This window comes from Gopherus flavomarginatus, chromosome 6 (genome assembly GCF_025201925.1).
Source record: "Gopherus flavomarginatus isolate rGopFla2 chromosome 6, rGopFla2.mat.asm, whole genome shotgun sequence".
Taxonomy (NCBI): domain Eukaryota; kingdom Metazoa; phylum Chordata; order Testudines; family Testudinidae; genus Gopherus; species Gopherus flavomarginatus.
In genome coordinates this window covers 59,762,285-59,777,454 of record NC_066622.1, presented here as the reverse complement: position 1 = coordinate 59,777,454, position 15,170 = coordinate 59,762,285, and the positions used below count along the sequence as shown (strand labels likewise).

The 15,170-nt window shown below is 50.1% G+C and overlaps 1 protein-coding gene across 1 annotated transcript in view; it reads left to right on the top strand.

The window, feature by feature from the left end:
• Nucleotides 1-4,830: 4,830 nt before the first annotated feature.
• Nucleotides 4,831-15,170, top strand: part of LOC127054300 (zinc finger protein 707-like) — a 1,187,881-nt gene continuing 1,177,541 nt past the window's right edge. The window contains exons 1-3 of the mRNA XM_050960390.1: nucleotides 4,831-4,871; nucleotides 11,654-11,736; nucleotides 14,015-14,374. Of these exons, the coding sequence (XP_050816347.1) occupies nucleotides 4,838-4,871; nucleotides 11,654-11,736; nucleotides 14,015-14,182 (285 nt within the window). The 5' untranslated portion in view covers nucleotides 4,831-4,837 and the 3' untranslated portion in view covers nucleotides 14,183-14,374. The remainder of the gene's footprint in view (nucleotides 4,872-11,653; nucleotides 11,737-14,014; nucleotides 14,375-15,170) is intronic.

Genomic DNA, 15,170 nt, shown 5'->3' with positions numbered 1-15,170 from the left:
CGCTGTTCTCAGCTGCAGCCAGGATCTGCCCCCTGGCCCCGCTGGGATCCAGCTGGGGACAGAGACTGGGGTCTGGGGGTTCCCCTTGGTGTGGCTGGCGGGGGCGGGAGGGTACAAGCCGGAGCTGCAGGCGGGGGAAGGGCGGTGGGACATTGTGACCCGGAGCCCCCGGGGAGTGAGAGGCGCTGGGGGGGCGGGAAAGTGACTCTGCCCCAGGGAGCCTGGGAGAAGCCTTGGAGCTGCCTCGGCCCCAGTGGAGCTGCAGGAGGATCCGCCCGCCCCGCTGGGATGGGGGGCTGGGGCCCGGCCGTCATGTGGGGGGAGGGGCGGAGCCTGGTGCAGAGCCCGAGGCCCGGCGAGGGGGCGGAGCCTGGGGCCCGGCGGGTACGGGGTGGTGTATTAAATCACTCCCCATAGCAATGTGCTACTCCCGGGCACTGCGCGTGCCCAGTAACAGCCGCTGAAGCCGCTGCCCTTCCCCCTGCCCGGACCAGCCTTTACGTTCCGCCGGGTGCTGGGGGCGGGGCTGGAGTGGGGCGGGGGAGTAACAGGGAGCGTGGGGGGGGGGCGGGCGCTGAGCAGGAAATTGATGGACGGGGGGGGTCAGGCAGCTGGAGGCAGGGTTCCGAGGGGGCTAAATGGCACAATTATGGCTGGGGGGAGGAGCAGGAGTTGAGCTCAAGGGGAGGCGCTGGCAGAGCCCCCCCCTTTGCTGTGAGGGCGGAGGTGTCGGGGCAGGGAGGAGAAGCTGGAGTTGCAGGGAGGGGGAGGTCACTGGGGTGGGGGGTTAGAACTGTCTCTGGGCAGCCAGGACATTCCCGGGGTGGGGGGGAGGTGAGTTAACTGGATCCTGTCCCTGTTTTTGCCACTTCCTCCCACACACACATTCTCTCAAGATTTCCCCTTTTCTCTCTCATTATCACACCTGGCTATAAAATCCAGGGAGATTCTCCTCCCTCCCCCCAATGATCAGCTCTCTAATTGCCTCTGATTTTCCCTTTTCTCTCCATACTTCTCAAATGTCAATTTAAAATCTCTCCGATGGGGGGTGGATTTTCCCACCCATTTTACCTGCAGCGATTTGCCCTTATTTAGGTGGGAAATTGTTGCCCTGGGTCATTCCCCAGAACATGGCTCCCACTGGAGTGGGGATGGGATGGGATGAGGTGCCCGTTCTCTGCCAGGGCAGGGGAGGGAGGAGCACATCCCCCATGGAGACTGCCCAGACCCCATTTCCCAATCCCTCTGCGGCCCCCTTCCATTGTCCAGGGAGCCTTCCAGCTCCCGCCCCCCCCCCTTAAATCAGCTCCTCAAAGGGCTCTGAGCTGCTCACGTGAATGGTTGCCCCGGGGCCGGGGGGGACCATCACATTGTGTTTATGTATTGGACAGTCATATAAAATCCAGTCCAACAGTCCCCCTTTTCCACTAGTTATTTAATAGCAACATCAAATCTTGGTGGTTTTCTCTCATGTTATCAAATGTCGTTTGTGACAGGTTCTCTCTGCGTGTCTCAAAGATTGATATAAAATACCCCAAACATTTGCCCCACTTCTCTCTAGTTGTTTTATTTCTAATTGAATATGATGGGTTGTTTCCCAATGTGCTAAGATGCAGCCGCCTCTGGGGTGGATCCGTGGTGGCCATTATTTGCTAGTGACAGCCCGTGGACCTTTCTTGCCCTCCAGGCCTTCCATTCTCCTGTTAAAGAAGCACTCCCCAGGCTCCCTCTGCCTGTGTGCCTGGCCAGCAGGAGGTGGTGGTAACTTTCTAGCCACTTCTCACACTCTGTGAGGTAACACTTGCAGGGGCAGGGAAGGTGTCTGTGTGGGGAGATTGCAGCTGAAGGGGCATTGTGGTAGGGGGAGGCCTCTGGGTGGCTGGGCAGGGGGTACCCTAGTCAGGTTGGTGGGTTGTGGAGGTTTGGGGTTTTCGGGGGTGGTGGTTCTGATGTGCCCATCCCTGAGGCTATGAGTCCTGGAGGTGGGTATCGCTGGGGGCCTGGTGGCTGCAGAACAGTGGGGGTGGGTGTCTCTTGGGGGGTCGGGACAGAGGGTTAGAGGGAGCCTGGTTCTGTGCCAGGGGCTCTGTCTGTGCTTCACCTGCTGGTTCCTGGTTTTGTTGCCATGCCCAGTGCACAGAGCTGGGGGAGAGGATCCCTGGCACTAGGTGAGGGCATTCCAGGGAAGCAGAGTGATGGGTCCCACTGTAAAGCATCAGGGGGTCACACTGGGCAGAGGACGGGGTCTCAGGCAAATGTCAGGGTAGATCGTTCTGAAGGGTGGGGAAGTTCCTAGGCAGGCAGTGAGGGACTGAGTTCCCATTGGGGGGGTCCCTTGAGGGGGTCCCTGGCTGCTGGGGGCTCTTGGTGAGGGGAACTATTTGGGATTCCCAACCTGGCAATCATGGTGTGGTGGGGGTTCTCTGCCCGGTGGGGCTTTGAGGGGTATCTGGAGTCCCTGACCAGGGACTCTGGGGGCTGCGTCCCAGGGAATATCTGATGGGATCCTGGCTGGGGGGTGTCTGGGGCCCCTGGCTGGTGGGTCTGGGCTCTGGGTACTAGGGGGTGTCTGGGGGCTGCTGCTAACCATGATCCTTCTCTCTGGTCCACTTGTGCCAGAGTCCTGACTCCAAGTCACCAGGTCACTAAGTCCATTTCCCAGTCACGTGCCCTGTCACTTGGATAACTTTCTGTCCACGTAGCAAACACTGTTAGTGTGAAATCACAGATTTTGCTTTTCTTCTCTTTTGAAAACTGCAGAAACTTTCGGTTCCATTTGGAAAATTTATGCCCCCAGTCCTTGTCCTAGATCTGCGGGGGTGAGGGAGGTGGGAAGGGAGTCAGAACTGCCACACGATGGTCTCTTCCACAGCGTTCTGGACTCATTCTTTCTGTAATCTGGTGTCATTGAGACCATTGTTAATCCAGAGTCACTGTATGGAAAGACAAGGAGTGATTCCCGATGGACAGTGGGTCAAATGAGATCAGCCATTCTCCCTGTGAGGAGGGGCTCCCATTAGCTGCTCTCCCCAGAGAGCTAAAGGAGGGAAGCTGCTCAAACGCGCTGTCCCTCTCTGCTCAGGATATTGGGGTTCAGCTTCCTGGGTCAGAGACTGCAGCCTCCATTGTGATCTGGGAGACCAGTCTTGGCAGCTGCTGCTCCCCTAGTGGGGCTCTGTGCTGGGAAGTGGCCTTAATTAAAGCTTCTTCTCTGCCCAGCCCAGGGGATGACTTTCTGCAGCTGGTCCTAGCCCCCTAGGGTAGCCCTGGGCCCTGTTACTACTAAATTCTGAGCCAGAGTCTCCAGGTAACTGAAAGACCTCAGGGAATGTCCTAGGTTCTGGCAAGAAAGTGACTGCACAAACAACCCCACCTCATTTCTCCTCCCATTAGTGGTTGAGAGGAGGAAATCCAGCCATGGGAGAGCAAAGCCCCCAGGAATGGGACTGTCCCAGCCAGAGGGACAGGGAGAGAGGACAGGGGAAGGAGAGACTGAAAGGGGCAGTGGGAGAAATGAATGTGGGGGAGAGATTTCCAGCTCTCTAGTCCACCCAGACACATGTATTCCTGCATCCCTGGGCAGAACCACTTTCCAGTGAACAAAACAAGGATCAGACAGAGCAAAAGCCAGTTCCTGACTCCATATTCCCCCTGCTGGGGTGTGGCTGCCGTGGGGTCAGTGTTTGAGGAAATCCCCCACAGTGACTCCTTTGGTTCTGCTCTTTTCTAGCCTTGTGTTCAGAGAAGAGATGAGGGAAGGGAGAAGGGAGGTTAAAAATGTGTCTGTGGACTTAGCCTGGCAGGAGGGGCCAGGTCTAAATTGTAATAAACAGATTGAGCATTTCCCAGCATGACAGAATCTAGGGTGTCTGCCTGCAGGGAAAGGGCCTGGGGTAATAATGATGTGAAATTAACTAAAACCGGTTCTGAAACGCCCACAACTGCCCTTCTCCACCAGATAGGCTGCAGAATGACGTCCATGTTTTGCTCCAGCTCATCCCAGCCTGGCGTGGGACAGGGAAGAGAAATGGCTGCAGTGGAGTCAGTCCAGGTAGAGATTATCGGGGGGTTGCTGGTGGGTTCCTACTGGAGGAAAGGGAGAGCAAATACACCAGAGGTGGGAAGGTTTGCAGAGTCTGGTTTGGAGGTTGGAGCGGGGCAGGAAATTCACAGCGTGGGGAAAGGAGGAGGCCAGGGTGTGGCAAACCTGCTGGGAGTTATTTACTAAGTGGCCTAGATTCTAGGAACAGACCCAGGAGGTTTGGAGGTGGAAATGCCCTAATTTGTGAAGAAAGAAAATAGCCCACCTACATGGAGCTAGTCAAACTGACCAGACTCCTAGTGCTGGAGCCTGACCTCACTAACCAGCAGCTGCTGTGAGATATGAAGGGGGCACCCATGAGTCAGGCTTATTGGAGCTGCCTCTCCCTTCATATCCCGCTCCTCACAATGAGGAGGGTGTTGGGCGTTCTACCAGCGAGCTCTCCCTGGACCCTGCTGGGGGTTCCATCTCCTGTATCAGTCAGTGGCTAATAGTGGGGTGATGGATATGCTGGGAGAGACAAGGGGCTCTCTCTTCATCCCCTCACCCTGGTATTTGCTGGATACTCTTAGCAAGGTCGAGGTGGGACTCTCCTGACTACGATCCACCCAGAGCTTCCATTTGATTCACTCCTCTCTGCCACAAATAGTGGGGCTGTGAGTGGGGCAGCAAGTCCTTAGTGTTGGACTCTTGCTCTTTCAGGGGCCGGTGACCTTTGAGGAGGTGGCTGTGTATTTCACCAGGGAAGAGTGGGCTCTGCTGGACCCCACTCAGAGATCCCTCTGCTGGGATGTCATGCAGGAGAACTATGAGACGGTGGTCTTGCTGGGTAAGGGTTCCTGTCCCTTCTGTTCTTGGAAGGGGAAATGAAGAGTGAAGGTTCATGCCACCCGCACAATGCCATCTGTACCCTGTCCTGTTTCAGCATCACCCCAATAGGCCAGTGACACACATACTACCGGAGACCCTGCTCTGCTGCAGAACACTTTGGGAACAGAGCACAGGAGCCGTATTGCACAGTGTCAAATATCTCCTGTTTGCTGAAGTGAAACTGGGGGTTAGGCCTGGCATAACTGTCCCATACCCCTAATCATTTTGTTGCCCATTTCTGAACCTTTTCCAATTCCAATATATCTATTTTTGAGATGGGGTGACAACATCTGCATGCAGTATTCAAGATGTGGGTGTATCATGGATTTATTTGCTGTTTTTACAAATATGATCTATGAGATATTGTCATATCTATCCATTTCTTAATTATTTCCTACATTGTTCACTTTTTTTCACTGCTGCTGCACATTGAGTGGATGTTTTCAGAGAACTATCCACAGTGACTCCAAGATCCATCTCTTGAGTGGAAACAACAAATTTAGGCCCCATCATTTTGTATGTATAGTTGGGATTGTGTTTTCCAATGGGCTGCACTATGTGCTATCCTGTCATCTAGCACTGCTGAGATCCTGGATTCAGTAATATCCCTGCCCTTCCTGTTCCCTTTCTCCACCGAAACCCGCCAGCCCATGCTTCCTGTTCCCAGCTTCCCCAGGATTCTCACACTGTCTCTGAACCTCTCTGTCAGCAAGAAGCAGTGCCAGGGACACTTGCCCTCTGTCTGAGTCTTCGATTTCTGGGACATGGATTTACTTTCTCTGTGTTGTAAGAGGCTCTGTCATAGTGAGTGTCTGTGACATTACCCTGAGTACAATCTGGGCTGTTAAATAGCTGTGTCCCCTCAGTTCTCTGGCCTGGGGTGCCTTTTCCACTGTTTTCCCGCGAGAACAGCCCCTCTTGGCCAATTAACACACAGTCTCCAGCATGTAACTAACTCCCAGCTACACAGTATTGAGTGCTGCTAGACAGCCACTCATGAATTACACCTCAGGAGAAAACCAGCAAATTCTCAAGTGCCCAACTTTCCCCCAGAAATGTGCATCTTGCACTGTCCAGCATGCTACTGAACGACTCAAGCTCATATGAAGTCATAAACTCATAAACTCATAGGTCAGAAGGGACCAATCTGATCATCTAGTCTGACCTCCTGCACAAGGCAGGCCACAGAACCCCACCCATCCAATTTTATACAACCCCTATCCCAGGACCGAGTTATTGAAATCCTCAAAAATGGTTTGAAGACCTCAAGCTGCAGAGACACCACCAGCAAGCGACCCGTGCCCCACGCTGCAGGGGAAGGCGAAAAACCTCCAGGGCACCTGCCAATCCGCCCTGGAGGAAAATTCCTTCCCGACCCCAAATATGGCGATCAGCTAAACCCTGAGCATGTGGGCAAGAGTCACCAGCCAGCACCCAAGAAGGAGTTCTCCGCAGCAACTCAGTACCCATCGCATGCAACATCTCCCCGCAGACCATTGAGCAGACCTGTCTGGTGGTAATTCAAGATCAATTGCCCAAATTAACGATCCTATCATAACATCCCCTCCATATACTTATCAAGCTTTGTCTTAAAGCCAGGAAAGTCTTTTGCCCCTACTACTTCCCTCGGAAGGCTATTCCAGAACTTCACTCCCCTAATGGTCAGAAACCTTCGTCTAATTTCAAGCCTAAACTTCCTAATATCCAGTTTATACCCATTCGTCCTCGTGGTTACATTAGTACTAAACTTAAATAATTCCTCTCCCTCCCTAACGTTAACCCCCTTGATATATTTATATAGGGCGAGCATATCCCCCCGCAGCCTTCTTTTAGCCAGGCTAAACAAGCCAAGCTCTTTGAGTCTCCTTTCATAAGGCAGTTTTTCCATTCCTCGGATCATCCTCGTAGCCCGTCTCTGAACCTGTTCCAGTTTGAATTCATCCTTCTTGAACATGGGACACCAGAACTGCACACAGTATTCCAGATGGGGTCTCACCAACGCCGTATACAACGGTACTAACACCTCCTTATCCTTGCAGGAAATACCCCGCCTGATGCATCCCAAAATCGCATTTGCTTTTTTAACAGCCGTATCACATTGGCGACTCATAGTCATCCTGCTATCAACCAGTACCCCAAGGTCCTTCTCTTCTTCCGTCGCTTCCAACTGATGCGCCCCCAACGTATATCCAAAATTCTTATTATTAGTTCCTAAATGCATGACCTTGCACTTTTCACTATTGTATTTCATCCTATTTCTATTACTCCAGTTTACAAGGTGGTTCAGATCTTCTTGAATAGCATCCCTGTCCTTCTCCGTGTTAGCAATACTCCCCAGCTTCGTGTCATCCGCGAACTTTATTAGCACATTCCCGCTCTTTGTGCCAAGGTCAGTAATAAAAAGGTTAAATAAGATCGGTCCCAAAACCGATCCTTGAGGGACTCCACTGGTGACCTCCTTCCAGTCCGACAGTTCACCTTTCAATACGACCCTCTGGAGTCTCCCCTTTAACCAGTTCCTTATCCACCTTACAACTTTCATATTCACTCCCAGCTTTTCCAATTTAACTAACAGCTCCCCGTGCGGAACCATGTCGAACGCCTTACTGAAATCTAGGTAAATTATATCTACCGCATTTCCTTTATCTAAGTAATCCGTCACCTTCTCAAAGAAGGAGATCAGATTGGTTTGGCACGATCTACCTTTAGTAAATCCGTGTTGCAATTCGTCCCAATTACCACTGACCTCTATGTCCTTAACTACTTTCTCTCTTAAAATTTTTTCCAAGACCTTACATACTACAGACGTCAAGCTAACAGGCCTATAATTACCCGGATCACTCTTTTTCCCTTTCTTAAAAATAGGAACTACATTAGCAATCCTCCAGTCATACGGCACAACACCCGAGATTATCGATCGCTTAAAAATTCTCGCTAACGGGCTCGCAATTTCACGCGCCAGTTCCTTTAATATCCTCGGGTGGAGATTGTCCGGGCCCTCCGACTTCGACCCATCGAGCTGTTCAAGTACGGCCTCTACCTCAGTTGCAGTAATATCCACTTCCATATCCACATTCCCGTTTATCATCCCTCCATCATCGCAAGGTTCCTCACTAGTCTTATTAAAAACCGAGGCAAAGTACTTGTTTAGATGTTGGGCCATGCCTAGGTTATCCTTAACCTCCAATCCATCCTCAGTGTATAGCGGCCCCACTTCTTCTTTCTTTGTTTTCTTCTTATTTATGTGGCTGTAGAACCTTTTACTATTGGTTTTGATTCCCTTTGCAAGTTCCAGTTCAATGCGGCTTTTAGCCTTCCTCACTTTATCCCTACATGTTCTGACCTCAGCAAGGTAGCTTTCTTTACTGATCCTGCCTTCCTTCCACTCCCTGTAAGCTTTCCGCTTTTGTCTAATCCCCTCTCTGAGTTGCTTGCTCATCCAGTTTGGCCTGCAAGTCCTGCCCATGGTTCTTTTCCCCTTTCTCGGGATGCAGGCTTCCGACAGTCTCCGCAGCTGCGACTTAAAGTAATTCCAGGCCTCCTCCACATTTAAATCCACTAATTCCTCCGTCCAATCCACTTCCCTAACTAATTTCCTTAACTCTTTAAAATTAGCCCTCGAGAAGTCAAAAACCCTAATCGCAGATCTACATTTGTTTATCCTTCCATCTAGTTTGAACTGAATCAGCTCATGATCACTCGAACCAAGGTTGTCCCCTACCACCATTTCTTCTACAAGGTCCTCACTGCTCACCAACACCAAGTCTAAAATGGCATCCCCTCTCGTAGGTGCTTCAACTACTTGATGAAGAAATCCATCCGCTATCACATCCAGAAAAATCTGACCCCTATTATTCGTGCAAGTACTCGTCCTCCAGTCTATATCCGGGAAGTTGAAGTCCCCCATAATCACACATTTCCCCTTTGTGTTTACTTCATTAAAGACATTAAAGAGGTCTCTATCCATATCCCAATCCGATCCCGGCGGTCTGTAGCACACCCCAAGCACTATCTCAGGGGAAGCTCTAGTTGCTTTTTTACCCAGCGTGATTTTTGCCCAGACGGACTCCGTCTTATCCATTCCATCGCATCTTATTTCGCTACATTTAATTTCATCATTGATGTACAAGGCTACTCCCCCACCTTTGCCTTTCTTCCTGTCTTTTCTGAACAGCACATAGCCTTCAATACCCGTGCTCCAGTCATGAGTACTATTCCACCAGGTTTCGGTAATCCCTATAATATCCGGCTTCACTTCCTGCACGAGTAACTCCAGTTCCTCCATCTTGTTACCTAGGCTCCTCGCGTTAGTGTACAAACCTTTTAATTTTCGGTGTTTGGCGTCAGTGACATTCTTTCCCCCGTCGTGCACAAACTGTCTGCCACCAGCATCACCCGTTACTCTGGTTTCTACTCCACTATTCCTCCTTGGATCAAATCTTGGGGCCGCAAGGGTATCCCCGCTCACTTTGTTTACTTCCCTCTCCAGGTTATGTTCTGGCGTGGAGATCTCCCGAACATTTCCCAACCATCTCCCCCAACTTTCTAGTTTAAAGCCCTCTTGATGAGGTCGGCGAGCCTCCATCCTAGAATCCTATTTCCCTCCTTGCTGAGATGAAGTCCATCCTGAGCAAACAGTTGTCTATCCGTAAACGCGTCCCAGTGACCGTACATCCCAAAGCCCTCCTTATAACACCACTCCCTGAGCCATCTGTTGATCGCCATAATCTTGTCCCTCCTTCGTCGCCCCGCTCTAGGAGCCGGCAGAATCCCACTGAAGATCACCTGAGCCTCGATGTCTTTAAGCCTCTTCCCCAGTCTGAAATAGTCCTCCTTGATACAGTCCAGTGAGTAACTAGCCGTATCGTTCGTTCCCACATGAAGGATAATCAACGGATTTTTTCCCGCTCCCGCTAAGATCGTATTCAGGCTCAAGTCCACATCCTGTATCTTAGCCCCCGGCAGACAGCACACTCTTCTGTTCTCCCGATCCGGTCTAGTTACAGGCCTGTCTACTCTTCTCAGTAGAGAGTCTCCAATCACGTAGACTTGCCTTTTCCTGGTGACAATGCGATTCTCCGGTCTATCCCCCACAGCAGCTGGCCGTGATTCCTCCTGATTTGTATTCGACCTCACCATCCTCCTAGGGCTCGTACTTGATGTTGCCTCCACTGACTGCTCCCCTCCATCTGCAGGACTAGCTGCTTGCCTCTTCTTCCTCGCCGTTACTCCTTCAGCAGCCCGCTGTGTTCCATCTTCATTTCCCAACTCAGCAAACCTATTCCTGAGTTCTATTTGTCCATCGCTGGCCCGTCTTATCCTCTGTCTGGTTCTCCTAGTGACATGCTTCCACCGTCCACTTTCCTCACCCAACAGTCCCTCCTCAGAGTCCTTAGGTCCTGCTTCTGTCCGCTCGCCTGAGCTTGTCCCCTGTGCCTCATCATGTCTGTGTTCCATGATCTGCTCAAATCCCCTTCTAAACTCAGCCAGAGTTTCCACTTGCATCTCCAGTCCCCTTACCTTTTCCTCCAGCAGCTCTATCAGACGACACTTCATGCAGATGAAACTCCTTTCAGGTGCTCCCTCTAGGACCATGTACATGCCGCAGCTGCCGCACCCAGTCATCCTCAGAGTGTCTGCACCTGCTGCCTCTGCCTCCATCGTAGCGCTGCAACTCTGTGCCTGGCAATCCACAGCTCACACCGCACTGCAGGCCACCGACCAGCGCAGCGCTGCCTCTTCCCTGGTCTGCCTTCCCGGTTCCTCTGCCTTGGTCTCCCCTGCAACCTCCCCCTGGAAACTCCCACTGAAACTCCCCTGTTAGCCGCTCTGTTCGCCGCCTCCTGTGCCGCTGCAGCTGACTGTGCCGCTGCCTGAGTGCCTGGCTCCTTATATAGGACCCCTAATCAGGTAAGCCCCGCCCCCAACTCAGGGCTCAGCCTCGCTCTCAGCACACAGCCCCTAGCAGCCTGCACACACACTCACTCACTCACACACAAACACCACAAACTACAAAAACCACAAAAACCTGCTCCTCCAACAGCACTCCCACTGAAACTCCCCTGCCTGTCTGTCATTTCATCATTGGAAAATGACATGCACCAGCTTGTTATCCCAAACAGAGTTTCCAACACACTTCAATCCACACATACTGGTTAGATGAACAATAAACCAAGATTGTTAACTACCAAAAACTAAAACTAGGCCCAGTCCATGAAAGGGGCACTCCCAGGAGAGACTGTATAAAGGCTGGAACATGAAACACCTTTGTAAACCTGAGACAGCTGCCTTGGGGACAATGACAGGGAGAATCCCCCAAAGTGACTCCTTTGTTTCTGCTCTTCTCTGGCCTCCGATTGTTCCTTCCAACGTGGAGTACTTTGCACTTGTCTCTACTGAATTTCTTCCTATTACTTCAGATCATTTCTCCCGTCTGTCCAGATCATTTTGAATTTTAATCCAATCCTCCAAAGCACTTACAACCCCTCCCATCTTGGTGTTGTCCGCAAACTTGATACGTGTAAGAGACAGACTGTTACTGGGAGGGTTTCCCCATGTGTCAGAGGGTTACACCCTGGTGGGAGGGGGCTAGGCCTGTACTGGAATAAGGTCACTCTGTGCTTCACAGTGTGCCAGAACCTAGAATATGCATTAGCAGGGGAAAAGCTGGGGGGAATCGGCTTGTGGAATGGACAAAAGCCTAGTCTGAATTCTCACACCTTGCCCTTTTCACCCCGGCAGGCCAGAGAATAACATCCATGTTTCGCTGCAGATCATCTCGTCCTCCCAGGGGCAAGGAAATGGCTGCAATGGAGCTGGCTCAGGTAAGAGATTATCAGGGAGGTGGTGGTGGGCTCTGCTTGGAGGTTGAGGAGCAGTAAATGCATAAGAGGGTGGGAATTGCTAGAGGTGGTGGGAAGCAGGAAATATCTCGGGTGGAGAAAGGGAGGGGACAGCATGTGACAAACCTGCTGAGACTTGTGTAGTGTAGGGCATGATGGGTTTCACCCCCAGGTGGCAGTTTGTGGAGCTTCTGGGAACTGCTGTGTCCTCTAACACTCACGCTGAGCTGGCCCTTCTCACACTGCTTTGCTGGAGATTTTGCCACCCTCTCCAGGGCCTGTTATCACCCAACACAACAGCAGGTGGCGCCATGCTGCCAACTAAGCTACCTGAGTGCTCTACCTAAGCCACTCAAGGACAGATAGAAGACAAGAGCCAATTTCCCACTCCCCCACCTTGCACACTTGCTGTAGTATAAATCCAGAATTATACCATCTTATAGTGCACGGGGATCTCTATAATGCAAGCTCATTAATATAGTTCCCCTTCCCCTCGATATGGGACAGATGTGCACAACAAGCTGAGATTTTCCCCAGACACTTCACTCAAAATACGCTGGTTAAGATAAAGCATCAAACAAGTTTATTAACTGCAGAAAGATAGATTAAGTGATTACAAATGACAACAAACAGATCAAAGCAGATTATTTAGCAAATAACGAAAATTCAGACTAAGCCTAACATACTAGATGGATATAATTTGAATTAGCAATTTCTCACCCTGACTGATGGTACAAGCAGTCTCCCAAGTTTCCATACACAAGCTAGAAATCTCTTGATCCTGGGAGCAGCACTTCCCTCACATCCGTTTTTGTTTCTCAGGTGTTTCCAGGAGTTCTCTTGTGTGGGGAATGAGGCCAAGAGATGATGTCACACCCCAACTTATGTAGCTTTTCCATATGGTGGGAACCTTTTGTTCCAAACTCAGTTCCTAGTCCAGTTTGTGGAAAAATACAGGTACTAAAATGTAGTTTAGTGTCATGTGGTCTGGTCACAGGCCCTGCTGAGTCATAGTAGCCATGACTCCTAGGCTGGCTGAAACATTCACAGGAAGGCTAAGGTCTTCTACAGTCCATTGTCTTTGTTGAGCCATCAGCGCTGTCTGGCTTCTTCATTGTTGTACCTGAAAGGCTCGTTGTGGGTGTTACCCAGAGTAAACACATTTGAAATACAGATACAGAGTCAATATCCATAACTTCAGATACGAACATGATATGTGCACACAAATAGGATAATCATATTCATCAAATCAGAACTTTTCCAGTGACACCACACATGATGCATCTTGTACAAAATAGATCATAATTATGTCCTAATCATATTATAATCATACCACTATGATGAATATGGGGGTGTAGTGTCAGATAGGTCCTAATTTCAAGGCACAGAAGTTGGGAATGGAACTTCCCCTCTTTGTGGAACAGGAAATAACCCTCCAGCCAGGGCTGGGACAACTTCCCAGACTCCCAGTGATAGAGCCTGAATCTCCTGGCATTTCATTAATTACCACCAACTCCAATCTTTGTGGCAACTGTAAACTTTATCAGTGATGATTTTGTACTCTCTTCTAAGTCATGGATAAGAATGTTAAATAGCACAGGGCCAAGAACCAATCCCTGCAGGAACCTGCTAGAAAGAAATCCACTCGACCGTGGTTCCCCATTTACTATCAGAGTTTTTAATCTATTTAATGTATGCCATGTTTATTTTGTATCATTCTAGTTTTTTTAGTAAAAATATTGTGGTGATCAAGTCATGTCCCTTACAGAAGTTTAGGTATATTACATCAATACTATTTGTGGCAACTAAACATTTGGTCTCATCCAATAAGGATATCTCGTTAGTTTGATAGGCTCTATTTTCTCTAAACCTTTGTTAATGGGCACTATAATTCTGACCTTCTAACTTCTATTCTTTACTATTGACTTCCCCTTTATTCCATATATTTTATTTGGAGAGTGCTGGGATTCCTACCAGGGAGCCACTAACAGGGTCCAGAGACAGCCCCATCTCCTATATTTAGCTCTGGCTAGTAGCTATGTGATAAATGTGAAGACCCTGCTTCTATCTGTCAGCAGGGAGACACAAAGGTTCTCTCTTTGTACCCTCTGATGCCTCCTGGCTGCTGTAAGCAAGGTGGGGTGGGACTCTGTTAACATGTGCCTTCCGGAGCTTCAATTTCCTTGGTGCTGCTGTTGCGTGACTAGTGGGGTTGTGAGTGGGTCAGCAGGTACTGAGTGTTGGACTCTTGCTCTTTCAGGGGCCGGTGACCTTCGATGAGGTGGCTGTGTATTTCTCCAGGGAAGAGGGGACTCTGCTGGACCCCACTCAGAGAGCCCTCTGCAGGGATGTCATGCAGGAGAACTTTGAGACGATGGTCTTGCTGGGTCAGGATTCCTGTCCCTTCTGTTCTTGGAAGGGGAAATGAAGAGTGAAGGTTCATGCCACCCGCACAATGCCATCTGTACCCTGTCCTGTTTCAGCATCACCCCAATAGGCCAGTGACACACATACTACCAGAGACCCTCCTCTGCTGCAGAACACTTTGGGAACAGAGCACAGGAGCAGTATCATACAATGTCAAATATCTCCTCTTTACTCAAGTAAAACTGGGGGTTAGGTCCAGCATAATGAACAGAATGTTCCTACCCCCAGCCTTCTCTCAAACCCTGAGCCTTCTCTACCCAAACCAGAATGTGCTTGGGGTGTAACAAACAGGCGGCTGGAATCAGAGCTGCCGGTCCAGGGTTACTTATCATTCAGACACTCAATGCATCCTTGAACGCTGGCTGGGAGTATCCAGACAGGGGAACTCCAGCAGCAGAACTCTGAATCTCACCCAGGATTACAGATGACACAACTTCTCACTGATCTAGATTGTACCCTAGCATGTGAAAATGGCCTAGGTTGGTAGTGACATTTCTTGAGACATGGAGAGTCTTGCTCCCATATCAGCAGGTGTAATAAAAATAACAGGAAAGGAAAAATATTGAAAACTGATTGTTCAGCTTGCTTTTGACCTGCATCATATTTTGCAATATATTCCAAATAAGGAAATTAACGTGCAACGTATGTGTCATTGTTTGTGGTTTTAAGTTGTAAAAGGCTTGTGTGATTTTTAGCTCGGGGACAGTATTCCAATAGCTGTCGCCCCCTGCGTCCTTGTAACCAAGAAAAGAGCCTCAGGCTGAGCTGATTCAAAATCAGTCCTCTGGTTGTTTTCCACAACAGCCTTAATAGGTCCCTGTGATGAAATGTAAGGCTACGTCTAGACTACCCACCGTATCGGAGGGTTAAAATCGATTGTTTGGGGATACATATATTGCGTCTCATCTAGACGCCATATATCGATCCCCGAGCGCGCTTATATCGATTCTGGAACTCCACCAACCCCAACCGAGTTGCGGATTCGACAG